The sequence below is a fragment of the Rhincodon typus genome, chromosome 18 (genome assembly GCF_021869965.1).
Source record: "Rhincodon typus isolate 14 chromosome 18, sRhiTyp1.1, whole genome shotgun sequence".
In the NCBI taxonomy this organism is placed as follows: domain Eukaryota; kingdom Metazoa; phylum Chordata; class Chondrichthyes; order Orectolobiformes; family Rhincodontidae; genus Rhincodon; species Rhincodon typus.
This window is the reverse complement of record NC_063349.1, coordinates 22,632,843-22,659,870: the sequence shown is the minus strand read 5'-3', so window position 1 is coordinate 22,659,870 and position 27,028 is coordinate 22,632,843. Positions and strand designations below refer to the sequence as shown.

Here is a 27,028-nt window from a genome sequence, read left to right as displayed (position 1 = left end):
CATGCCCCAGACGCTATCACCATTATTCCTAGGTATCTTCTGTCCCACTGACAAAGCAAACCCACCAAAGATGGTGGAATAGTAATATACAAAAGTAAGGAACATAGGAACAGCTATAGATCATTCAGCCCTTCAAGCCTGTTCTTCCATTCAATGAAATCATGGTTGATCTGTGGCTCCAAACTCCTAACTTCATATAGCTGCCTTTGGCCCATATCCCTAACACCTTGCTTAACAAAAGTTTATCTATCTCAGATTTAAAATTAACAACTCATCCAGCACCCACTGCCATTTATCATACCAGGGAATGTTTACTGATTGCATAATGTTCAGGACCTAAGATGCTGAAGCATGATTACTAAGATACTGAAGCAATTTGCACCGAAAAGCAACAGGCTCTTGTCCAGGCTCAAGTTGATAAGTGCCATGTATGTGGCAGGCAATGTCCATCTCCAACCAGGGAGAATTCAACCATCTTCTCTTGGCATTCAGTGGCATTACCATTGCTAACTCCCTAACTCTCAACATCTAAGGGGTTACCATTGATCATAAACCGAATTGGACCCACCAGACAAATGCTGTGGCTATAACAGCAAGTCACAGTCAACTACCAACACCCCAAAGCAAGTTTACCATCCACAAGACACAAGTCAGGAGTGTGATAGAATATTCGCCACTTGACAAACTGAGTGTAGCTCAAAAGGCTTGACACTATCCTGGACAAAGCAGCTATTTGATTGGCACCCTATCTAACAGCTTCAACATTCACTCCCCCAACCGCTAACATACATTGGTTGCATTGTGTACCACCTATAAGATGCATGGCAACAACTCTTCAAGGCTCCTTAAACAATTCATTCCAAACTCATGAACTCTACCACCAGGAAGGACAAGTCCAGCCAATACATGGCAACAACACCACTAAGCAACATAACTTCCTGACTCACAACCATATCTTTATTCCTTCACTGTTACTGGGACAAAATTATGGAACTCCCTCTTGGATAGCACTTTGGGTTTACCTAACCCCAGAGTGCTGTAGTGGTTCAAGAAGGTGGCTTTCCACCATTCTTTCAATGGTAATTAAGCGTCAACAATAAATAATGGCCTAGCCAGCAATGTACACATCCAAATGATAAAATAAAAAAAGGTGTTTTAAAAGATTTGTTTCTGCTAAACATTGCTACTACACACAACCAAGTCAAAAGTACAACCATTACTCAGTCTGGATACTTTTCCCTCTGCAGATAATCTGTTGGTTTATTTTAAGACTACTAAAGTTAGTAACACTGAAGTTAGCTCGTAACTATATCAAAGTTCATGTTAAAGCATGCAAACCTATTAAAGTAATTAACCAACTATCCACATTATATCACGTGAATTGATTCGTTACGGAGTAGATTTAAAATCCAATTGGATTTACCTGCTTCAGGACTTAACAAATAAAGATTTATGAAATCTTCAATTGAAGACAGTTCCTTTTGTCTTCTTGAACTTATACCCTCTTTAGGATATCCATCATTACTTAGAAAGAAATAATATTGTTAAACATTGAGTGACATCATTGATCTACTCCTCAACAGAATGAAACTTCAGCATAAATCCAGTAGGGGCACGTTACATGTCTTCTATAGTGTCTGCTAGCTTTCTTGTTCATTAATTTGAAAAGAAGCGGGGAGGATTTCTTCAGTGTGATTCTTCACAATTTATTTTCCTTTCTGAACCTTACCCAGGAAATGATTCAGATCAAAAATAATACACCTGTATACATGATTGTCCAAAGTATTTTAAATATAGCAACAGCTTGTTGGCAGGCAAATATCACAATAGCACTCCAAACTGCAGACTGTTCATGAGCAGAGCTGTGGAAGATCTATTAATTCACATAAATATTTCCTAAAGTGCATATCACTTCAGTATAGTTCATATAAGATCGGAGTTAATGAGAATAGCCAAGTAGTAAAAGCCAAAATTTCCACACCCTGATAGTTGCAGGACTTAATTCCCTGAATTATAAGATCCGTTCCAACTACATTGCTTGCCCAATAATGCACATATTAAAGCACTTAACAAGAAGGACTGTAATGTTGCACTTATAATTTTTGTTTTTATTTTTTACCTTTATATTCTATGTCTTGGCTCTTTTGTCTGTGTTTCTAAGATGGCGCCTGAGAGTGGCAACATTATACCACACATTTCACTGTGTTTGTTACAAATACATGCAACAAGTACATGAAACAATAAATAAATCAATACTACTCCCAGAATATAACTAGTTTTGAAATATGAAGTCAAATCAAGTGGATGCTGTTTTGCACAATTCAATCTTAAACAACACAATAAGCGTTAAATATATCTTTGACAATTTACATCACCCATTCACAAATCAATAATCCTGACCCATCTTCTTACCTTGTTGGCTTCATATTTCTGTAAAACCATTATATCAGATAACAAGCCAGCAGTTGCCCATGTTAAATATTTCAATTCCACTCTTTTCTTAAAGTATCTTGCCCTGCTTTGCACTTTGTCTACTCTTCTGAGCACCATGCTCAATATGACAAAATAAATTTAAGGAGCACTCTTGTTCAAAGTGTCATTTTTCAAAATAGACATTACATGAGGTGTTCAGGTTTATGTTCAAATTATGGTAAATGGTTCAACAGCACAAATTGAAGCAAAGCAAAGATTTCTTCCAAAATACAGATTTTCATCCTAAAACTAGCCCAAGTAAAATAGATTAACTGGCCCTTTTTCAATTGCTGATAGAGGACATTGTTGAAGCAAAACTGGTTGAGCTATTTACCTGCAAAACATGATGATTGCAATAATTAATTTCATTATTATGCAGCAATGTGACAGCCTGAGGATTTTGGTAACAATCAAGACAAAGCAGCCTCTATGTAAAAGTGATTCAAATAACTATTACAAAATGCTCAAAACCTCTCTAGTAATTTAGAATGCTGCTCTAACCTTCTATTTGATTCCAATAACTCACTCTCCAGACACATTCAATAAAGTTGCATGGATATGATTATTTGAAGAATTTTTCATAAATTTCAGAGATCATGCTTAAAATCATAGCACATTTTTGGAAATTTTAGGGTTAAATAGCTGCTAAATTTTTGGATTTGCATAACTGTGAGAGTACACCAGTTACAGCATACCAAACAACATCTTTCTCAAAAGGTATGTCTTGTCACTTTATATTGTCACAAGGTTTTAGTATCTTTATATAAATCACATGCCTGAACTCACTAAAAGTATGAAGTCAATTAATATAAAATGTGCTAACTTCAAATCAAAGCATTCCATCCATATTATAGACGCCATACAGATAAAAGGTGGTCATTTGCCTGTCCAAAAGATCATTCATTACTACTCAAGATTTATGAAGAACTTAAGGAATAGGAACCACAGTCAGACATTCAACCTTTCCATCTACTCTGCCATTTAATTTTACAGTGGTTGACATTTTACCATAATTTTGCCTATTTCTTTCATTCCAATGAAGTGGATGACTGTGCTAATAGCTGTACAATAACTGCACAAATTAGAAGATAAGTTAACTTGGAATCTCTTCATTACAATTTTAGCTCAATTACTGATGAAGGCATTCAAGGATAGATGCACATACCTCTGTTGATGCTACCAATTAAATGAGTGGAAACATTTTTATTGTGAATTCTGCCCGAAGTCTGGTGAAGGACAACATCCCGAATGAGACCCTCACTACAGAGAAGGAAAAGAGAAAATGTGGGAGCTGAAAAGAGAATTAATCATATAAACAAGGTTCTGGAAAAAGCAATGTTGCCAAAAAGAGGAAATTAGCACTTTATGTATTTATGCACACTTAAAACAATATTTGCTACATGTAATATTTTAATTTTCCAATATCAACAGCATCCACTCGTCCTTCAATCAGGCACCAGTCTTATTAGAGATAACAAAATTTGAACAGTCTCAGAGTATCAAAGTTAAAGGTATGCTAGAGCTAACTTTTTAAATCAAAGAACAGGATGTCTTTCCATAGTTACGTAAGTAAGTAGCTGAGCCACATTGTCAAAAGAAAGTTAAACTTCAATTCTCAAGCTGCTCTGAATAACGGAAGCCAAGAGAGATGAAACAGTAACACTAGCTTCTGTACTACTGGACAAGGAAGAGAAATCAACTAAGTTCCTATTTCTGATCACCATTAAAGCTTCTTTTACGATGCACACACATTAGGTAGAGAAAGGTTTAGACTTAGATGAAGTATGTCCAATTGTCCAGTAAATTCCTAAAACTTATTATTCTATACTTATATCAAGACGATCACCAGGCCCCATTGTTGAAACAAAAAAGTCTACCTATGTCTTAAAAATATTCCATGACCCATCTTTCACTGCCTTCTGAATCAAAACGATCCAAATTCACACAACCCTCCGAGGGAAAAAAAATCCCCTCATCTCTGTCTGAAAAGAATGAAGCCTGAATTCAAAAATGTCCTCGAGTTCTGTGCTCACCTACAAAAGGAAACATCCTATGTCTACCTTGTGAAAATCATTCACCTCTCATACTTCTAAACTCCAGTGAAAACTAGCCCAGCCTGTCTAACTGTACCTCAAAGGACCACCCATTCACTCCAGGTATTAACCGAGTGAACTTCCTCTGAATGACCTGCATTTACATCCTTCCTTAAATAAGGACACCAAAACAACACAGTATTTGAAATGTAGCCTCACCAATGCCTCATATAAAGAAGCGTAACTTCCTTACTTTATGTTCAGTTCCTCTGGTAATAAAGAACAGTACTGCATTAGCCTTCTTAATGACTAGCTGCATCTGCAAACTACCTTTGTGTGATTCATGCACTAGAACACCTAGATGCCTCTGCACCTTCCAAAGGATAAGTGATCTCCTTATTCTTCTAGCAAAATGAACCCTCTCAAACTGTGCTATATTGAATTTCAGTTGCTGTTTGTTCTCCTCCTCAGGTAAGCCAGTTATGTCTTTGCGTTTTGGGAAAGTTCCACCCCATTATTAGCTATTTTCTCTGTGGAAAACTTCTCTTAACTCCTACATTACATTTCTTATTATGTAGCCATCTTTCAAGCCATTCAGTATCTGCCCATTCCCAACTTCAGGTACAAAAATTTATCATGAAATTCTTTCAAAGGCCTTCTGAAAGTCCACACATATCATACTCACTGTACTACCCTTGTATACGGTTTTCTTTTCAAAGAAAACACTAAGAATGGTTTAACATGGCCAGCCTTTTCAAAATTTGTGCTGATCATTTTAGAGTTATATTCTGTTGTTTGGTATTTTGCTTTCTCATCCTTCAACAAAAATGCAAGAGTATTTTCAAACACTGATATGAAGCCAAAATAAAATCGTGAAATAATGGAAAAAAATTGAAAGTCCACAACATTGTCTGTTTCTCTCTCTCCACAGACACTATTTGACCTGCAGAGCTTTTCCCAGGATTTTGTTTTATTTCAGGTTGCCAACATCTGCAGTATTCCACTTTTTAATTGATATTAGGTTAACCGGCCTACATCTCTATGGATTAGCTCGATAGTAAGACAACTATGGGAAGCAATTCTGAGAGACAGAACTATTTTGCATTTGGAGAAGCAGAGATTAATCAAGAACAATCAACACGGTTTTGTTAAGGAGAGGTCATATTTGACCATCTAGACTGAATTTTTTCAGGAGGGGACCAGGCGTGTCGACAAGGACAATCCTTTTGATTTAGTCCACTTGGACTTGAGCAAGGCTTTTGCTAAGGTCCTGCAAAGGTAAGAGCCCAAGGGTTACAAGGGAATTTGGCAAATTGGATCCACATTGACTGAGAAGCAGGAGCTAGAGGGTGATGTTTGAAGGATGGTTTTCTGATTCAAAGTCTTTGTCCAGTGGGGTCCGAAAGGAATCAGTGTTGGGCCCCTTGATGTTTGTGGTTATATAAATGATTTTTACTTGAGAGCAGGAAAGTTAACAGTTCACAGATGATACAAAAATTGGTAGGGTGGTAAATAGTGAGGAGGATAACCTTGGACTACAAGAGGATATAGGTGGAATGATCAGTGGCAAATGGAATTCAATCTGGATAAATGGCAGGTAATGTACTTGGGCAGGATGAACAAGGCAAGGGAATACATGATGAATGACAGGACCTGTTAAGCACAGGAAGGAGCAAGGCGACCTTCGTCTGCTTGTCCACCAGTCCCTTAGGAGTGATTAAGAGGGCATATGGGATATTTGCCTTCAATAGTCAAGTCATAGAGTTTAATAGTAAGGTGGTTATGCTGGATAAAACATTGCTTGAGCCTCAGATACTGTACAGTGTGCAGTCCTGGAATCCACATTATAGGAGGGAATCTGCAGCTAGGCAAATTTATATTGACATTTAAGTAAATGGTGACCTGAGGCAAATCTTGCAAAATGTTCTCCGTCATCCACTGAAGAGGCTGACGATACGCTGAATGGCAGTCTCATATATTAGTACAAGCTCGTATAGGTATTAATTGTAGTATACTTCTGAGAACCCTGGTCTAAATGCAATTGCAAGTAAGGGTGGCTCATGTGAATTTTCACGAAGCACAAACCTCCTGCTAGCTTTGCGTACAAATCCTCTGCGAGAAAAAATTTACTATTTGTTCAAAATCCCTTCAAAGGCGAACTGATCCATTGGGCTTCAAAATTGATATGACTGGTGTGCATTCTGTGAATTGGACTGGTTTGATGATTCCTTCACTTTCCAGTCTAACTTCTGCTTCTACTTTTGCCCTTAAGGCAAATGGCACTGGACAAGCTTTGCAGAATCGTGGAATTGCTTCCTGGTCAACATACAAAGTTGCTTTGGCTCCTCTGATATTTAACAAGATGTTTATCTTGATTGATTCTGATTTGGATGTTGCTAAGCAATTTAACTGCTCCAAACCAGAAGAAGGTGGCGTTTGCAGTGTATGAACTCCCCTGGTCACCATCCTGGATATTGGTCTACAAATGGAGTAAGGTAACAAGTGTATTAGGGCTTTGTCGCTTCCTAAATCCGCATATCAGCAACAATTGCCACGTCTTACCGGGCGTTAAGGAAAATTGTAACTGTTTGATAGAGACTTGGCTTGGTTTTGGGTTTTGCTGTGGGCCAACCTAGAGTTATTCTTATCAGGATATTTCCTGAATGAGGCTATGCAGTTGCTGGCACTCAAATGGTATTCTCCAAGCTCAGGCAGACTGGTGAAAGTGTCCACTTCCACTGGAATACCTTGCAACTCACGTGCTCTACTTGCTGCATTTCCAGTGATAAAGCCAGTTGTAGCGTTTGTTTTAAGTCCAGTTGAGCTTCAGCCAGTAGGCATTTTTGCACGCTTACATCAGTAATCCTGCATACTAGATGGTCTCTAAGCATCTCATTAAAGGTTAAACCGAATTCACAGTCTTCTGCCAGTCATCTTAACCTAGTCAAAAACCCCTAATTCTCAAATTGCCAAGAAAAAGCATTAGCATCTCAGCATTAACAGGGGCTTGGGTTCATAATATTCCTTAACTAAGTCAATCAATTCTTGAAAGGTTTCAGTATCTGGTACCTCAGGAAACTCTGATGAAAGGAAAGCTACAGTTCCACAGGCCGTCAGGAGAATTACTCATTTTTTAAAAAACTGTCACAATGTTGTTTGCTCAGAGAAATAACGCATCACTTCCACACACTGGGCCTTGTCCTCGACAGCAGGGTCAAACGAGTCAAGCTTCCCAACCAGAGGCATGATGCAAGAAAATACTTACTCCCAACTTCAAAACAATTGTTGCAAGCAAGTTTCTTCAGAATCATGCTTTACTCTCATTTACTGAAATAACTCTTCAGAGGCCAGCATCCCATCTCCAATCACCCTTTATTCACAAATACATAGCCTTTGACAAGAGCATGCCTTTCACTGAGACAGGCATTTAGTCCCAATACCCTGGCATACCCATCTGCATTTAATTGATTTCAGCCAAGTCTCCTGACTGGACCAGATAAACAGCCCCAATGAGGGAACTCATTTTATGCTATCCAGCTGGCTGACCTTGTGACAACCACTGCAGGGAGATTTCCCAGGATTCAGTTCGTACCCTGGGCTGGAGAATTTCAGTTATGTAGAAAGATTGGACAGACTGGGATTGGTTTCCTCAGAGCAGAGGCAATTTTCCCCTTGATGGAGGGATCAAAGACAGGGACAGAGATTAACACAAGGGCAGTAGGATTAGAGGAGATGTGAGGAAAATGTTTTTCCACCTAGAGTGTGGTGGGAATCTAGAACTCACTGCCTGTAAGGGTGGTAGAGGCAGAAACCCTCATAATAAATAGCATTTAGATGTGCACTTGCGATGTCAAGGCATTATACAAAGCTATGGACCAAGTGCTGGAAAATTGGATTAGAATAGTTAGGTTTTTGACAGGCAGGGGCAGTGCTGAATGATTTTATGACTTTATCTTCACTTTTGATAATAAGAATTACATAGGTGGTTTAGCAAGCCTCTGGCATTCTTTCTTCTTCTGTTTAATGTTTAACATAGACACTAGTGCTGCGAATCTCTCGTCCCTGATTTGCTGAGTATCCGTATGTTCAATCCATCTACATTCAATTATCTTCACACTCTCCTCTAACATCTTACTATGCTCCAACTTCCCATGTCCTCAGCCTCCAACTCAGCTCTACTTTCCAGTTCTAAAATGTTTCAGCTGAAATGGGACTCAAATGGTTTCTAAAAAATGTACATAGCTAAATGAACATGTCCACTGAATACACAGGCATTAACAATTCATAATATTTATACCTGAGCTGTTTTTCTTTTATATATTTTCTTTGCCTCTTGCACCCTCAGCTACAAATTCTTGAGTCTGTCTGAGATAATTCCAGACATTCAGCTTCTCTTCCTACAACAGTCACTAAACTTCACAAGTATTTTATTGACTATAATGCACTTTTCTAAATCTAAAACCGTGAAACATGCTATATAAACACAAGTCTTTCTTCAAGCCTGACTGTAAGCAGTTCTGTATGATCAGTCCCCTGGGGAACTGTCCAGCTTCCTCTGATAAAATTCATCACTTCAAGATTTTCACATGGAGACAAATACAAATTCACAAACACAAATCTGTTTCCTAATCCTACATACTTCAGTAGCTTTTTTTTTCCAAATCATTCATTTATTCTGCAATAAAACTAATAGTAAAACCACTAGACCCTTTCACAACTGTGGGGAGTTTCATTCTAGGCAACTGGAAATAGATCAAAGGACAATTTCACACATTCAACTGACCAAATCATCCCCTATTTCTACACACCAGTACAATACACTCAAAATATTCTGAGAGTTACTCCTTTAACAAATATACTCTACGTGTACATTTAAATGTCTGGTTTTGTCATTTACATCTTTTAAAATACTGCATATCTAATCCCCAATGAAAGACCTTTCCTGACTTAATCCCAAATTTATACCGTACCTGCCAGTCTGGCAGGAGTAGCACTAGCCAAAGTACGCTTTAAAACCAATCTTTTTGTCTTTCTCACGGACAGCCACAGTCCGACCCAAAACAACTCATGATAGTAACAGCACTTTGACGACACGCTGTGGCTTCCAAATGCTACTGCAATTTAATAGTTGCTGTTGATATCCAAGTTGTGTGCACAGGATGGAGGAAATTGTGATGTGTAAAGATCAACTTTCACGATTCTCAACAGACTCCCACTGCCAATTTTAAGTCAAATTCAGTTCAACATAACAGACGCACAGTGAGGAGACAAAAACTTTAGCAGGAGGAGGGAAAATCTGTGATTTAAATATTATAGCATAAAAGGTGCTGAATGTATTCTTCACCAACTGTTAGTCCCCAGACTCTTCAGTTCCAACTGATATTTGCCCACTTTCATTCCTGCTTCAATGTCAGATTAGGTACAGGGCTCACAAGTGAAAAAGCTTTTCTTTTCGGCACCAATCAATTCGTCAAGAAATCCTAATGCAGTTCACCACTAATTAACTATTCAAACATGAGTCCAAGGCTTATTTTTCAACACAAGCACGAAAAACAGGAGTGGATGAAGGTCTCAAAAACAGCACATATTAACCTGGAATCCAGGATATTTCAGATGAAAGGTCATTTTAGATGGCACAAATGCTGATGGCAAGCATTTTCAGGCCATTTCTACACAATCTGTTTTGTTTTGGTTAAACCCCATGCCCTTGCTCCATCAGACTTTCTGGCAGGTGTCTTCCATAATTATTTTGCCTCTAGCACCAACAAAAATTTGCTGGACAAGTGTGTTTAGAAGAGGAAAACCAAACTAGCGCGGCGCTGACACGTGAATTGTCCTTTTAGTCCTTTTGTCAGCACCTATAAACTCGTATCAGGAAAGGAAAGTGAAATTATACATCATCTGCAGATGAAATGATGGTAAAGGGGCCTCAAGAAGCAGTACCAGTAGATTTCAAAGACCTACAATACTGTATTGCATGAAAAAGGGGCTATGTTGGCAGACTGGTAGTGTTGCTACCTCTGAGCCAGAAAGCCTGGGTTAAAATCTGATCTGCTCTGGATGTGAGTCATACCTTAGGGTCAAATGTTGTGTCTTCTGCTAAAAGAAAACATAGTAAGCACACAGCACCAATAAAGGGCAAGACAATTAGTTTGGCCTGAAATTTGATTGTCCTACCCTGTAGGCATGTAGAGTACTAACTTATATGTTTGGTATAATATAATTAAGTGGTGCAAAGCGTTAAACTTTTTACAAGTAACAGGGAATTTGGTGCTTTGTCACTCGTGTGCAGATTTGTGCCACTACCATTTCTCATTTCATTTTTTTGCCTGGTACTTCTAATCCCCTGTTTTAATAAAAGCTACTAAAAAGGTTAACATACTTTGGAGCACCTCAAAAACTCATTGAATTTTTGTCCCCTGTTATAAAATTACAATCCTAGTTTCCGTAACCTTTTATATTTTGCAGATAAGTAATGTTCCTTTCTCCTACTAATGTATTCAATAGGTCTGTCTGATCCTCTATCTGGCACAGTGAATAATTATGCAAATTATGGACAGCAGCATTGCAAGAAGGCGGGTCACCACCGCCTTCTCAAGAACAACTAGGGACAGGCAATAAATGCTGGCCAGCCAGTAACACTCACATCCAGAACAGAACTTGTGCCAGATCTTGCTCAGTTTAGAATTAACAACCAAAGAAAACAGAGCCTTTTATGTTTGTTTACTTGAGGGCAAAAAAAAACCTAAAATGTGTTTTATTGATCAATTTTTAATTCAAAACAATCACCCATTTAACAGAGACAAAAGACCTGGAAGACATAAGGTAAGACTTTAAATGTGTTCATAATGTTGCAAATAATGCACAGAGGAAATGGTTCTACCTGACCACAAAAACTGTATGTTTTTTCCAAACTAAGTTCTAGCACTGCAAAGTCTCTCAATTTGAGTTACTTCCCTGATAGACTGTCTTTTGGCATGTTGAGATTGAACATGACATTGGTGAGATCTCTTCCGGAGTACTGTATCCAGGTCCAGTTGCCCTGTTATAGGAAGGATATCACTAAGCTAGAGAAGGTTCAGAAGAGATTTACCAGGATGTTGCCAGGTATGGAATGTTTAAGTTATAAAGAAAGGCTGGGAATTCTTTTACTGGAGTGAAGGAGGTTGAAGCGGTGACCTTATAGAAATTTATCAAATCCTAGGGGTATTGATAGGTTTAATGGTAGGTGTCTTTTCCCCAGGATGAGGGATTTCAAGACTTGGGGGCATATTTTTAAGGTGAAAGGACAGAGATTTAAAAAAAGATGAGGGGCAAATTTTTTTTTTTTTTAAACACTTGGGCGGTTCCTGTGGAATGAAATTCCTGAGGAAGTCGTGGATGCAGGCACAATTATAACATTTAAAAGACATTTAGATAAGTAGATTAATAGGAAAGGTTTGGAGGGAAATGGGCCAGGAGTCGGCAGGTGGGACTGGTTTAGTTTGGGATTATGTTTGGCGTGGACTGGTTGGACCAAAGGGTCTGTTTCCGTGCAGTATGACTGTATTGTACCAATGAAATATCATGCTGCATTGTAAATATAAAAGGTTATGGCTATGGCCTAGTTTTAATGACACATAATCCCAGAAAAAAAACCTAGTAATCAACAGGGTGCTCTGCAATAGCTTGAATTAGCCAACTCCAGTTTGATTCTCTGTGCAGTATAATTCTACAGCTACCATCAATTCCAATGCATGTACATTGGGTTACTCTCTATTCGCTTGGCCATTGAGGGCCATAACCCTAGTGGTGACAATGCTCAAGATTTTTCATACAGGTAACAAAAATTACATTTAAAAGAGCCAAAACATTCTTCTAACAACTGGGGAAACTTCCATATACCACTGCAATTAAAGCTTGTATTCTACAATGATTGGTAAAAACAAGGCAGCAACATAATCAACCTCAAGGATTTTTTTCTTTATTTCATAGAACTTGGCCATTACTGGCAAAGTCAGCATTTGTTGCCTACCCCTAATTGACTTTGGCATGCTCAGCTATTTCAGAGGACAGTTGAGTCAACTGCAGTGTCATAGGTATGGAGTCACATATACAGACTAGGTCAAGTAAGGATGGTAGATTTCCTTCCAAAAAGGACTTTGGTGAACAAGGTTGGCTTTTACAACAATCAATGACCACTTCATGCTTACCGTTACTCAGACTACCTTTATATTCCAGGCTTATTAATTAAATTTAAATTCCATCAGGAATAAAGGGTAGGATTTGAACCCATGTTTCCAAACCATTAGCCTAGGTCTCTGAATTACTAGCATTGGACCAGGCTCTTGAGCAACACAATGTAATATAATATATGATCAAATAACATTACCAGTATATCCTGCTGTCCCCATAATATGTTTGAACGGATATTTATAGCCTTAGTCTTGTGCAGAGAGCAAGGCTAATTACAGAAGCAAGTAGTTTAATCAGCAGGTCCACATTAATGGTGTATAGGCACTTAAAGCTTTGTCCATCGTGTCCTATCCTACAGCACCACCTAACTCAAGTCTCAAGCATGGTTCTTGAGTTTCAGAGTCAAGAGATGAGGGGTTTTAGAATTACTTGAGACAATAAATGAAGAACAAAATATGATCTCTAGATACTGGGTCCTTGGACTGGGGCTCAAGACCAACCCTTGTGACTCTGAAATGGGAATGATAACCGAAGGTTCACTTCGAAACTTACAGGTACCTGGGTAGTCATAATATTACAGCCCTTATCAGGTTTGAAGATAGGTTTTAAATATTTGTCAAGGCTAGGATTAAAATAGCACAGAAAAGAATCCTGGTGGGGGTACAAAACAAATAAGAAAAAAAAAACAATTAGTTGGTGTAGCATTCGACTTCTGATGGATGTCCTATTTGATATTTCAAAGTATTCTCCATGAAATACTTTTTTGATACTTTGTAAGTAAAATGGACATGTAAAGAGATTAAAGGCACCATTGAACTTACTGTTGAAATTGTTCTTATAGTGATATAAATTTTATTTGAAATTTTACCTGCTAGAGACACCAGATGGATCTCTTTCTGGTATCCTCTCTTGATCCAATCGCCAGGTACACAGCAGAACTGCATATCCACAGCCTGGCTGAGAGACCATTAGTTCTGGGGTCCCATCAGACCCTGGATTCACAGTAAGACTATCTACCTGTTGCAACGAAATGTGAATCATAAAAAATCAAGTAAAACTACTTGCTGTGCAAACATATTTTTCCAATATCCTCATTGCTCCCCAGCTGCTCACTCAGCTTGGAGAGCAAATCACAAGGTAATTTCACCCAAGACTGTCTAAATTAGTGAACCACACAGGGATCGGTTCTGGATCCTTTATTGTTTGTCATTTTTTTTAAGTGATTTGAATGAGGATATCGAAGGCATGGTTAGTTAGTTTTTGGATGACACCAAAATTGGTGGCATTGTAGGCGATGTAGAAGGTTTTCTAAGATTACAAAGGGATCTTGATCAAATGGGTCAATGGGCTGAAAAATTGCAGATGGAGTGCAATCTGGATAAATGTGAGGTATTACCTTTTGGTACAACAAGGGTAGGGCTTATACAATTAACGGTAGGGCCTTGGGCAGTGTTGTAGAAGAGGGACCTGGGGTGCAGGTACATAATTCTTTCAAGTTTGCATCACATTTAGACAGGATGGTTAAAAAGGCATTTGACACGCTTGCCTTCATTGCTGAGTCCTTTGAGGATAGGAATTGGGATGTTATGTTGAGGTTGAACAAGACATTGGTGAAGCCTCTTCAGGAATACTGTGTCCAGTTCTGGTTGCCCAGTTATAGGAAGAATATTATCAAGAGATTTGCCAGCATGTTGCTGGGTATGGAAGGTTTGAGTTGTTAGGAAAGGCTGGATAGGCTGGGACTCTTTTCCACTGGAGTGTATGAGATTGAGAGGTGATCCGACAGAAGTTTATAAAATAATGAGGGGTATAGAGTTGATGGTAGCTGTCTTTTTCCTAAAATGGGGAATTTCAAGACAAGGGGATGCACTTTAAAGATGAGAATAGTGAGATTAAGAAATACATAACAGGCAATTTCTTTCACAGAGGGTGGTTTGCGTGTGGAATGAACTTCTTGATGAAGTGGTGGATGTGGGTACAATTATATTTGGATAGATATATGAATAGGAAAAGCTGGAGGGATATGGGCCAGGAGCAGGCTGGTGGGACTAGTTTAGTTTGGGATTACGTTCAGCATGGACTAGTTGGATTGACGAGTCTGTTTCCATGCTGTATCATTTTTTGACTCTACTCAAATTTGTAATTGTATTTAAATCTTTTCACAGTCTTGAACTTTTATAACTTTTGCAACCTTCAGTCTGCCATGCTCAGAACTTACTCGTCTTTCTTTCATTCATTTCCCACTTACTTGCACTCCTCTATTGGTGATCATGTCTTCAACTGGCTGGAATTCTCTCATCAAACCATTCGTTGCTCAGCTATTTCCTTTTGCTAATTGTGGGACCTAGCTCTTTGCAAATTAGCTACCATGTCCCCTACATTACGACAGTGACTGCAATTCAAAAGTGTTCTACTGACTGTAAAGCATTTTGGGCTATGCAAATCTTTCTTTTTATAATCTTCATTAAAACCTACCTCTTTGGCTAAGCTTTTGCTTGCAACTCATCTTTTTTGGATTATCATGTTTTTTCTCCATGAAGCATTTAACATTCTTCTGTAAAATGAGATCATCAACACATTCAGCTTTACACATGCACACCTGTCCTTCCAGAAGCCACTTTTTTAGTAGCACCAGCTGCCCAGAACCATCAGAGGAATCTTCCCAACGGAATGCTCTCACAACACGGTCCGTGTAACCTACTACCATTTCACATTTTCCATCTCCATCTGCAAGAAGAAGTCATTGAAAATAATATTCTAAAATGATAGTGTTAATTTTTTAAAAAATTATCTTTTTACTTCTCTGGTCGAGACTTAGAAAACGATAGTTTCACTGTGCACTGCTCTTATTAATTTGATTGAGTGATCCCCTCTCCTAAGACTTAAGCAAAGTAGCTCACTTCCATCCCATGGCTCCTCCCTAAATAAAACCATTGACATCAGCAACTAAACATATGAAAAGATTGTGAATAAACATCTGAGCAAACATGTGCATTACCGTCCTATTTTTAAGTATTAAATGATATTTCATCTACTGGAGCTATAAAGGGTCATTGTGTACTACATGCAATATTATTAACTCAATATTTCGTCAAATCAATAATCAATAAGAATTCAGTGTATCTCCGTCCTGGAACAATAAGACTGCATAAAGTGACCCCACAGTTCCCAACTAGAATGGAGTTGAATGGTAATTTCTGATCAATCACATGAGGACTACATGGGATTGATTCTATGCCATAACTTGTAGATAGCTACACTTTAGTCACATAGCTTCAATGAAAAAGTAAAGGGTGAAGGTTATTGTTGAGTGGGGTGCTTGGGCTGGAGTTTAGGGTAGAAGACCAGTAAGTTAGTGAGAAGGGCTGGTGAGGGCAAGTAAGGCCAATTGAGGAGTGGTGGGCAGGGAAGAGAAGAAAAGTTAAAGTGGCAGGGTTAGAAGAGGCAAAATGTAAATGTAGCAACAGGAACAGCTGAGTGTCAGGACAGGGAGTGTCAGTTGGCAAAGTCATCTAAAGGATGATTGATAAATAAAAACCAATGCAACTGCAAAATTAAATCAGAAACCTCAATACCTTTTGCTCTATGGGATGCAAGATACTTTTGAAAATGCATGCTGAAGTCTGACACAATTATTTTAAAATTATTTAATAGCATAATTAAAAGTTTCACATCCAGCATAAGTTGCACATATTTTCAGGTAAATATCGTTCCTTTACATCAAAAGCTCAAGTGTCAACCTTGAGCAAACAAACACATTGTTACTCTCCAATTTCACACCCCTGTCTCAGTTCTCCCATCATACTGCATATTCCTTCAACTCACCTATATCACTGATGAGCATCACTTTGGTGTTAGCAGGGATGTGCTGTGTGAAAAATGCTTTCTGTTCATCGCCAAAGAGGAAGTCATGGTGACTGGAAGTCTCTGATTTGGTTGATATCCCACTGAGATCAAAGATATGGAACCAGCCCTCAGCACCAACAGCTACAACAAAATTCTACATGATAAAGAAAGATATATTCCTTTTTACAAATACAGTGGTTAATTATCATAACAATACACTATTAAAAAGTTCACAAGTATTAATGCTACTATTTTAAGGTTTGTCAATGAGTAATATATTTTAATAAACTATAATTACAGAATCACCACACACTGGTTCCCAAAACAAGCAGACATACATTTGTAATTGTCAGGCCTACTTGGGGTAGCCATTACAGACTAAGTCCATAAAATCTAAGTTAAATTACTGCACAGAAACTACTGATACATATTTCCCCCAACATATTGGAGATTAGGCAGCAATGCAGATAATAGCAAGTGAATTTTGTTGCACAGCCATGCTACCCTCACCCACACCCCCTCCACCATCCTCACCTCACATTTCATCCAGGCTAGCAAGAATACATTGTGAACTAGACATTTACAAGAGATGTACAGAAGAGAAACAGGCCAAACAATCCAGCCAGCCCGCACTGGTATTCCTGCTCCTCTGGAGCCTCCTCCTGTCTTTTCACAGCTAAATCCATCTTCAAAACATTCTATATTCCCTTCTTCGTTTGCTTGTTTGGTTTCATCTTAGCTGCCTTTATACTATTTGTTTCAATCTCCACCTCCTGTAAAGAGTGTCACTTTTTTTTTCCCCCTATATCTATGGACCTTCATACTTGGCCAGTCAGCTGCCAGAAACAAATCTACCCAGTTCAGTACTTTCATAATTTTAAGCACCTAAAATTTACTGTCCTTGTATTCACAGGTTTATTTCATGAAAACTGTGCCTCAACGGTAAACTAATTCATGCAAAAACAATTATATTTACTTTGGCACCCCCAAGTATTGTGCTACATTCAGTCTACCTTTATCTCTTCTCATTGTTTTCCCAGGATGATTGGTATTCTGCTGCATAGATAGCTACATTTTAATAAACTTCAGAAGAGGACTTGAATAATAAAGGGAAAGGTTTGTTTATATTCTCATTTTGAAATATTTTTCAGGTGTGCAGCTCAATCAGTTGGTCAATGTTTTTCAGCAAACCAACCTGACGCAAAACAAGAAATGTCCTGCCCTTGAACACAAACATCAGCCCTTTATACTGCCTTGACTGGTTTTCCAGCTAATCATCTATAAAACTAGGCCTAACCCAGACAGATTACAAATTCACACAACATAATATTTTCCAAAGGAAGACTGAAAAATTGTACTGGGCTTCATTTAACTACAGTGCAATACTTAACTAAAGTTCTGGCTAATTTTCACTGTTGAAAATTTTTGGCCTGATCAGCAGGTGGATTTAATACCAGGTAGAGCTGGGTGATGAGGTAAATTTAACAGTGCCAGTTAGATATGATTCCGAGTAGAACTATGGTGCTTGCCTCATTGTGACACAGCTCACTTAATTTTGACACAAGCCCTTAAACATTGGTAAGCAGGACTTTACAAAGTTGACAGAGCCGGGTTTGCCTTTGTTGTTTCCAGTATCTGGCGTTGGCATAGACAATCCATCTGGTTCAAAGTCTTTTTCTTTGTAAAGTTAGATACCACTGAGTAACTCACTGGGCCAAGTGAAGAGTCAACCACAGCAATGGAGCCACATGTAAGCCTGAGCAGTTAAGGACAGCAGACGTTTTTCCCTAAAGTGCATTAGTGAACCAGGCATATTTTTAATGACAATTGACAATAGTTTCATGGTCACCATAGGACTTGTTCTCAATTCCTGATTTTTACTAATTTTACCGTCTGCCATGGTGAGATACAATCCCATTGTGTCACAGCATTAGCCTCTGGATTATTAGTCCAATGGCATTACCACATTGCCACATCCTCCCACTAATGATGGCAGAGGTAGCACCAGCAATCAGACTCAGTGTGAGAAAAAAAAGACAGGGTTTGACTCTCAACTATGTGTAATAAACCATTGAGAACTACTGACAAATAGTACATACACCAGTCAAAATAGCCATATTGTTGGACATCATGCCAGTACACAAGGGTAACAATAGCAAGTTAAGGCAGAGGTGAATAGTCAATTTGGAGACCAAATAAAACTCAAGATCAGGCTTCTCCTGTGTAGGGAATAGCTAATGCAGGAGTTCCAAGTTAATGAATATGTTTATTTATATAATTATGAGACAATACCACCATTAAGTGAAGCATTGTTGTTCATGAGCGCAAAAGGGTAGAGTGTTGCACCTGACTGAATATTACAAATCTGCTGCCTCAAAATTCATTCCAAGCAGGAAAAAGTAGCCAGACCACAAGCATTTCTTACATTACAATTTAAAGTAATTGCTCAATCTGGGAAAACACAGCAACTATCTATAAGTTTCTTTGCAAAGCGACATTTCTATTACACCAAACTAAATTACACTACATTCTGGAACGAGAGTGCCTTGAGAGCATTTAGGACATAAAAACGCAACGAATATAGAAGGGTCCGTACCTACAATAAGACAAGGGCAGAGCCTGTTATGTCTTTTATTAATGCTAAATATTGCTATACTTGGTAATACATCATAAATGGTGCTAGCTTGAAGTCTATATCTGAAGACAGTTCTTGACTTTGCCTTCTCATCAACCAATAGATCTTGAAACCAAACTCAGTGGTATTAGTCCACATGATAAAATACCTTTCATTGAAAGCAGGGACTTTTCCGACAAAGAAATTTACGAACTAATTATAATTGTGTTTACCAAAATCTTACAACTAATTTAATAATTTAATGTTGTGTTGCCATTATGTGTTGGGTGCAACTGCATTTGCGCAGATGAATAGCAGCAGTCATTTTAGTGATGGTAACATACACTCTGATAAACTTAATATTCTTAACCAAAAGAATTTTATGCACAAGTAATAAATGTTAATAATCAGATAGTGGATAAATTATGAGTGAATTTCAAAATTACATGGCTATTAAACTATTAAAAATCAATTGAGTGATTAGATATTGAGCAAAGGAAGTAATGCTTCATTTTGGGTTTATTGCAATAATGACGAAAAACCAAACTTGGAAAATAAAATACAAAACAGTAACACATACATAATAAATTTTGGTTTTTGATTACACTTAGGTTCTTTACATTTTGATATTCATGCTAATCTTGATTTTTATTTCCTATGATTACATTCAGAGGTGTGGCATCTCGAAGTGTGATGACTACCATTCAAATGCAATACTCTTCAGAGTGCACTATATGCAAGGCTTGCATACGTAGACTCCTAGATCATTTTTCCTGCGAAAGTCACCTTAGCTAGGAATAAACATTCAGATGAAAAGTAGACCTGAAATGTTAACTGTTTCCCACTCAACATATACCCGATTTGTTGCATGTTTCCATCACTTCTTGTTTTTAATCTTAGAAGTTCATAATTTAATTCATCTTGTGGACAGAAAGCATTCTCCAGCTATCTTCATCTCTAAAATCAAACTGTAGATCTCAAAACTGCCAATAACTTTTCTGCAAAAGATACAATCAATTTAAAACATCAATGCAATTATATCATACCTTCCCTTTGTTGCAGATGTCTCCTACACCAACACAAGTTACCTTCAAAACAGAAAAAAAGCTAAGCAGATCAAGTCACACTTATACTTTTACCTAGCAATATTAATTAGGCACTGCACATTTAATTAGTATGCTCAAATTTTTTCTCCATTATAAGCAATAGGAAATCCAGCAAAGTGAAGTCATTCACAATGTTATCAAGTGGCACTTGCTCAGCAATAACCTGCTCATTTGGTTCCACCAGGACCACTCAGCTTTTGACCTCATTTGCTCCATGTTTGCAATAGGGCTGTAATGAGCTAAAACAGAGGAGATGGAAGTAACTGACCTTGAAATCAAAGCAGCATTTGACAAGTATGGCAGCAAGGTGCCCTAGCAAAACTGGACTTAATGGGAATCAAGTGAGAACGTACTGCAGGTTAGAGTCATACCTAATGTAATCATCTCAAATCAAGCATCTCAGTCTCAGAACATCACTGCAGACACTAATCAGCTTGTACCTCGACCATGACACTGCCACTTACCCATAATATTGCCACTGGACTAGTAATCCAGAATTCCAGGCTCTAGGGATGTGGATTCAAATCCCACCATGGCAGATCACGAAAATTGAATTCAATATAGTCTGGAATTAAACCCTTACATAATAATGATCACATTTCAATTAAGGAATTCAAAAGGGCATTTATCATCCACCATGATTAGATGATTATTTGGATAAAAATAATGTATGAGGAAAAACAGGAGATTGACAGTAGGTAATGATGCTCATTTAAAAAGCTGGTACAGGCATGATGGGCCAAATGGCTGCCTTCTGCATCATACAACTTCTATTAATGATTGAAACACCTCCAAAGATCAGTACATTCTAAATTCTTATGTTTCAATTGAGCAGAGAGAAAGCTAAGAGGAATACGAGATGTTTTACATCCATAAGCAAACAAAGCCTTTAGCTGAAAGAGTGGGCCCTTGATAAGGAAGGTAGAAACAAACCGGTTATTTTTGTGTTGAAAAATGGTAAGAAATAAGAATATAAACATCAGAACCAAAAAAGGAATAAAATCATAACACTCAGAGATAATAGGTCTGAGGTGAACCATGTATTCAAAAAGGAAAAAGAAATGAAGTTTACTCCTTTTGATCCATCCATAGCTATTTCTGATCTTCCTAACCTTTGGTTTCTCTCTGCAAATATTTCAAATAATGTGAAATTTATCATGGAACAGGAGGTCAGTAAAGATACCCTGGAACAAATTATTGCCCTCTGCTTTATTCTCCCCATAAGAGCAGGACTGCAATTTGATCCTGACAATTTGCAATTTATAGATAATAATGCAAATTCAACCATGCTTAGCATAAAGAAAATCAGTAAAGTAAATAATTGATGCAGATATCTTTCTTATTTCAGACTTCTAAATTTCTACATTTTTTATACTTAAATGAGTAGAAAGGGAAGAAAAGATTAAAATGAATCAGCCTGTTCTAGTAACAAAAAAGAAAATCCAACAGCAAAGGTTTAATACATACCATTCCTATACAAGATCGGGTAAGCCATGGCTTGCAGTCATCACTCTTATAGACATAGAGTTTCCCATTGGTATCCCCAACCACAAGCTCATTCAACTGTAACAAAATCAGGATGAAAATTAAAATAATCAATGAATAATTTATTGTCATTAAATTCCATCCAACAAAGATTGTGCTTTAGGTTCAAACTTTGTTTTCAAAGAACTTCATCATAAAGGCCAAGATGCTGACAGTCTCAATTAGAACTGAATCTGAGGTCTTTTTTGATAGTGTGTTTGAAAAATGTTTAAAGCTATGCTTCTTGGCCAATTGTGGCTCTCAATTTTAAAAGTTTCTATAAATTATGTTTCCATACATCCCATTTGTCACTGCTACAGCTCCTGTCACTTGAAAGAACCTCAGTTCATAAACAGTACAATTATTGTAAATAGAAGAGGTCCCATCCTGGCACTGTTCCTTTAAATAGATTCACCAGTGGCACAGACCACCCAATGGTACAGTTCCTATAGATGCATCCAGCCTACAGGTGGAGGTATGCCTGAACTAACCCTGGTAAATAAAAGTGATCTAGCCTCTCATGACCAATTTCACAAAATACAGCTATGGGTCTGGCCCATCAATGGCACTGTTCCTTTTAATACTTCCTTTGGGGAGGCAAGTGCCTAGTGGGGTTATCACTGCACTGTTAATCCAGAGACCCAGGTAACGTTCTGGGGGCCTGGGTTCAAATCCCGCCATGGCAGATGGTAGAATTTGAATTCAATAAATATCTGGAATTAAGAGTCTAACGATGACCATGAATCCATTGCTGATTGTCAGAAAAACCCAGCTGGTCCTTGGTGCAATACCTGTTAACAGAGGAGAGGGGGAGAGGGGAGGGGGGGGGGTTTCAGTCTGTCGCTGACATATTTCCTTTTAAACGGGGGAGGGGTGTCGCTGGCATTGTTTGTGGTGCTTTAAGTCCCACCTGTTCCAGATGTGTGTAACAATATCGCTGAACAGGTTGATTAACCATAGTTTTTGTAGTGTTAACGGGATCGACAATAATAACAATCGCTGTGGCCATCGTCTGGAAATATGGACGCAGGGACATAACACACCACCTACCCCGTCGTTGTCGGTGTCTCCCAAGCAGATAGCCTGTGTGAACAGGTTTCCGCTGAAGTCCAGCGCCACTCTCTCCACGTAACTGACCGACCTCATCCCACGGCGCGGTACAGCTCAGCTGCTCGCGCTCAGGCCCCGGCTCGAGCGCGATGGGTTCTGGCCGTCTCTATGGTAACAGCGAGATCGCACGACAAGGTTTATTTTTACAGCAGCACATCCGGCAGTGTGAATTACGGCAGGCGTCAAAGCAGGTGGAAGTGAAGCTCAGATGCTAAACGTTAAGAACCGAAGAGAAGTGGATTGATAGGTACGAGAGGCAACATGGTTACGTTTGTACGTATAATAACGAAGATGAAACAACGTTGATTAAGTTGGCTGATTGGACAATTGCTGCTACAGTATGGCTGCTTTGGGGGACGAGATTTAAAGCTTCCTTGAAGCTTAGAGGAGGGTATAAGATATGCATTGCAGAATTCTACACTTTTAAAATATCTCCTCAAAAATGTAGATTTTCTGTTTTAGTCTTAAAGTTTGAAGTTAGTTTTCCATTGACTTAATTCTTCCTTTGTCCAATCTCTTCCTACCGACGTCTGTGACTATTCAGACACCCTACACCACGGTTTCCAGCTCCCTGGCTCTGTCTGTCTCTTTTTTGTCTTGAATATTCAGTTACTTTACACCTCCCGGCCTCCACCCAAAAACAGGATCGCCTGCGAGCCGTCTGCTTCATTGGATGAGTTCTCCGTTGGATTATTGAGGAAACGCTGCACTGTTGGAGTTGATATCTTTTGGATGAAATATTTAAATCCAGGCTATTTCTCCTGTTGTTTGGTGGATATAAAAACGCCATTACACTATTCTGAAGAGGAGTAGGGTCATTATACGTGATGTTCTGGTCAATATTTATCCCTCAGATCAACATAAGTTGAAAAAGCAAACCGTTTACCTCTTTGATATATTGCTGCTTGTGAGAGCTTGCTGTGTGTAAATTGACTGCTATGTTCTACATTGTAAGAGTCATTCAGCCAATTAATATCTTGTGTTGTGTAAAGGGTTTTTGGGTATACTGAGGTCAGGAGAGGCTTTGTATGAATGTAAAGCTTCCTCTCATTGAAGTGACTCCTTTGATTCCAATCACGTTCATTCGATGAAAGTCTCACTGTTAGATCCTGCAGGACTCCCATGTATACCTGATTTTTGTCATAGAAGTCCTTTTCTTAAAAAAATGTTGACTCCCTAACCTCTGTTTTCCCCATACATTGACTGTATCAATGTCAATCTGAACTAGAAAATCTCATTGACTTTCCTTCTGATTGCTGCCTTTCCCTCATCTTTCTATGGTTCATCTTGGATTATTCCCTTCTCTTGCTCAAGTTCTTTATCTCCATTTCTGGACAGTCAGCCAATTTTCTTATGTGGTATGAAAACATGGAGCACAAGTAAATATCAAGACCCTCAAGCCTGCTACATCATTCAACAAGATCATGGCTGATCTGATTGTGATATCAAGTCTACATTCCTGTCTGCCCTGAAAACTTTGATTATTAAGTATCTATCTATCTCTGCCTTAAAAATAATTAAGGACTCTGTTTTCATCTCCTTTACAGGAACAGAAAGTTCCAAAGGCTTATGACCCTCTGAAACAAATTAATCTCCTGTTTTAAATGGGTGATGCCTGATTTTTAAGTGGTGACTCCTGGTTCTAGATTCTCCTGAAGAGTAAACACATTCTCTCCACATCTACCCAGTCATGACCCCCCAGGACTTATTTGTTTCAATCAAGCTGTCTCTTATTCTTCTAATCTCCAGCAGATACATGTCTAGTTTATCCAGTGTTTCCTCGCAAGACAACCCTCTTATTCCAGGTAAATTTCTCTAAATTGCTTCCAGTGCATTGACATCCTTCCTTAAATAAGGATGCACAGTGCTCCATATATAGTCTCACGAACTCTGGGCATAATTGAAATATAATCTCCCTACTTTTGTATTCAGTATCCCTCATGATAAATGATAATTGTTAACTTTACTAAGAATTTGCTGTATTTATATACTAACATTGTGATTCATGTTCTAGGACACCCAGATCCATTTGCACCTCAGAGCTCTGCAATCCTTCACTGTTTTGATAAGATGCTTCTTTGTTAAGCCTCCTGCCAAAATAGGCAATTTTGCATTTCACCACATTATGCTTCATTTGCCATATCTTTGCCCACTCACTTTATCTATCTATCTTCTTTTTGTAGCATCTGTATGTCCTCTTCAAAACTTACTTTCCTATCTAACTTCCTGTCATCTGAAATTTTGCAACCATACCTACACACCTTCATCCAAATTATTTACATAACTTGTAAACAGTTGAGGTTCCAGAACTGATTCCTGTGGCACACCACTCATTACGTCTTACCAACCTGAAAAAGACCCATTTATGCTTACTGACTGGCTGGCTAATAGAAAGCAATCTTCTATTCATGCTAGTGTGCCAACCCTTACAGCATGAACTTATATTTTCCAAATTAATTTTTGCGGCAATTTATCAAGTGTCTTCTGGAAATAACCCTGTTCAGACATGCTATGACATACCTCTGGCCTAGAGGTAGAGATGCTAACACTGCACCACAAGAGTCCTGACACTTTGGAATATATTCTGTATGTTCTTAAATAGCCCCTTAAATGTCTGCTACAATATCTCTATTGACCTGTGCTTTAATCTAATTTGCTAGTTCTTTAACAAGCTGTGCTTTCATGCCCTCATAATTATCCTTATCTAATTTTATTTTAAAATAGTTTCAGATTCTTATGTTGCACAATACCACAGCACGTTCTCCGGTCAGCTGCAGAACATTCTATTCTAAAGAAACTATCCCAGAAATATTCTATGAATTGCCCATCTCATCTCACTTTGCTGATCTGACCTTCCTAGTTGATATGCAGGTTAAAATATCTGAATAGCATAAACTCATTCACTTGTTGAAGCTAAGACAACAAGGTGCAGGGCTGGATGAACACAGCAGGCCAAGCAGCATCATAGGAGCAGAGAGGCTGACGTTTCGGGCCTAGACCCTTCATCAGAAAAGGGGGAGGGGAAGGGGGTTCCGAAATAAATAGGGAGAGAGTGGGAGGCGGATAGAAGAGGGATAGAGGAGAGGATAGGTGGAGAGGAAACAAACAGGTCGAAGAGGCGGGGATGGAGCCAGTAAAGGTGAGTGTAGGTAGGGAGTTAGGAAGGGGATAGGTCAGTCCAGGGAGGACGGACAGGTCAAGGGGGCGGGATGAGGTTGGTCGGTAGGAGATGGAGGTGCGGCTTGAGGTGGGAGGAGGGGATAGGTGGGAGGAAGAACAGGTTAGGGAGGCAGGGACGAGTTGGACTGGTTTTGGGATGCGGTGGGGGGAGGGGAGATTTTGAAACTTGTGAAATCCACATTGATACCATTGGGCTGCAGGGTTCCCAAGCGGAATATGAGTTGCTGTTCCTGCAACCTTCGGGTGGCATCGTTGTGGCACTGCAGGAGGCCCAGGATGGACATGTCGTCTGAGGAATGGGAGGGGGAGTTGAAATGGTTCGCGACTGGGAGGTGCAGTTGTTTGTTGCGAACCGAGCGTAAGTGTTCTGCAAAGCGGTCCCCGAGTCTCCGCTTGGTTTCCCCGATGTAGAGGAAGCCACACCGGGTACAGCGGATGCAGTATACCACATTGGCAGATGTGCAGGTGAACATCTGCTTGATGTGGAAAGTCTTCTTGGGGCCTGGGATGGGGGTGAGGGAGGAGGTATGGGGGCAGGTGTAGCACTTCCTGCGGTTGCAGGGAAAAGTGCCGGGTGTGGTGGAGCTGGAGGGGAGTGTGGAGCGGACAAGGGAGTCACGGAGAGAGTTGTCCCTCCGGAAAGCAGATAAGGGTGGGGAGGGAAAGATGTCTTTGGTGGTGGGGTCGGATTGCAGATGGCGGAAGTGTCGGAGGATGATGCGTTGGATCCGGAGGTTGGTGGGGTGGTACGTGAGGACGAGGGGGATTCTTTTTTGGTTTTTATTGCGTGGACGGGGTGTGAGGGATGAGGTGCGGGAGATGTGGGAGACACGGTTGAGGGCGTTCTCGACCACCGAGGAGGGGAAGTTACGGTCCTTGAAAAACGAGGACAACTGAGATGTACGGGAGTGGAATGCCTCATCCTGGGAGCAGATGCGGCGGAGGCGAAGGAATTGGGAATAGGGGAT

At 39.2% G+C, this 27,028-nt stretch overlaps 2 protein-coding genes across 7 annotated transcripts in view; one reads left to right on the top strand and one right to left on the bottom strand.

The window, feature by feature from the left end:
* Positions 1–23,041, bottom strand: part of itfg2 (integrin alpha FG-GAP repeat containing 2) — a 65,473-nt gene extending 42,432 nt beyond the window's left edge. For both annotated transcript variants that reach the window (XM_048607756.1, XM_020525103.2), the window contains exons 1-7: positions 22,821–23,041; positions 21,714–21,809; positions 20,187–20,228; positions 16,506–16,680; positions 15,280–15,407; positions 13,549–13,697; positions 3,638–3,732 (exon numbers count right to left, since the gene is read on the bottom strand). In XM_048607756.1, coding sequence (XP_048463713.1) covers positions 3,638–3,732; positions 13,549–13,697; positions 15,280–15,407; positions 16,506–16,680; positions 20,187–20,228; positions 21,714–21,809; positions 22,821–22,916 — 781 coding nt within the window. In that variant the 5' untranslated portion in view covers positions 22,917–23,041. The remainder of the gene's footprint in view (positions 1–3,637; positions 3,733–13,548; positions 13,698–15,279; positions 15,408–16,505; positions 16,681–20,186; positions 20,229–21,713; positions 21,810–22,820) is intronic.
* The window catches only part of LOC109925136 (peptidyl-prolyl cis-trans isomerase FKBP4-like), a 39,676-nt gene continuing 35,654 nt past the window's right edge, over positions 23,007–27,028 (top strand). For 2 of the 5 annotated variants that reach the window (XM_048607752.1, XM_048607751.1), the window contains exon 1: positions 24,606–24,685. In XM_048607752.1, the coding sequence (XP_048463709.1) occupies positions 24,637–24,685 (49 nt within the window). In that variant the 5' untranslated portion in view covers positions 24,606–24,636. The other 3 variants (XM_048607753.1, XM_048607754.1, XM_048607755.1) reach the window with 3 other exon arrangements.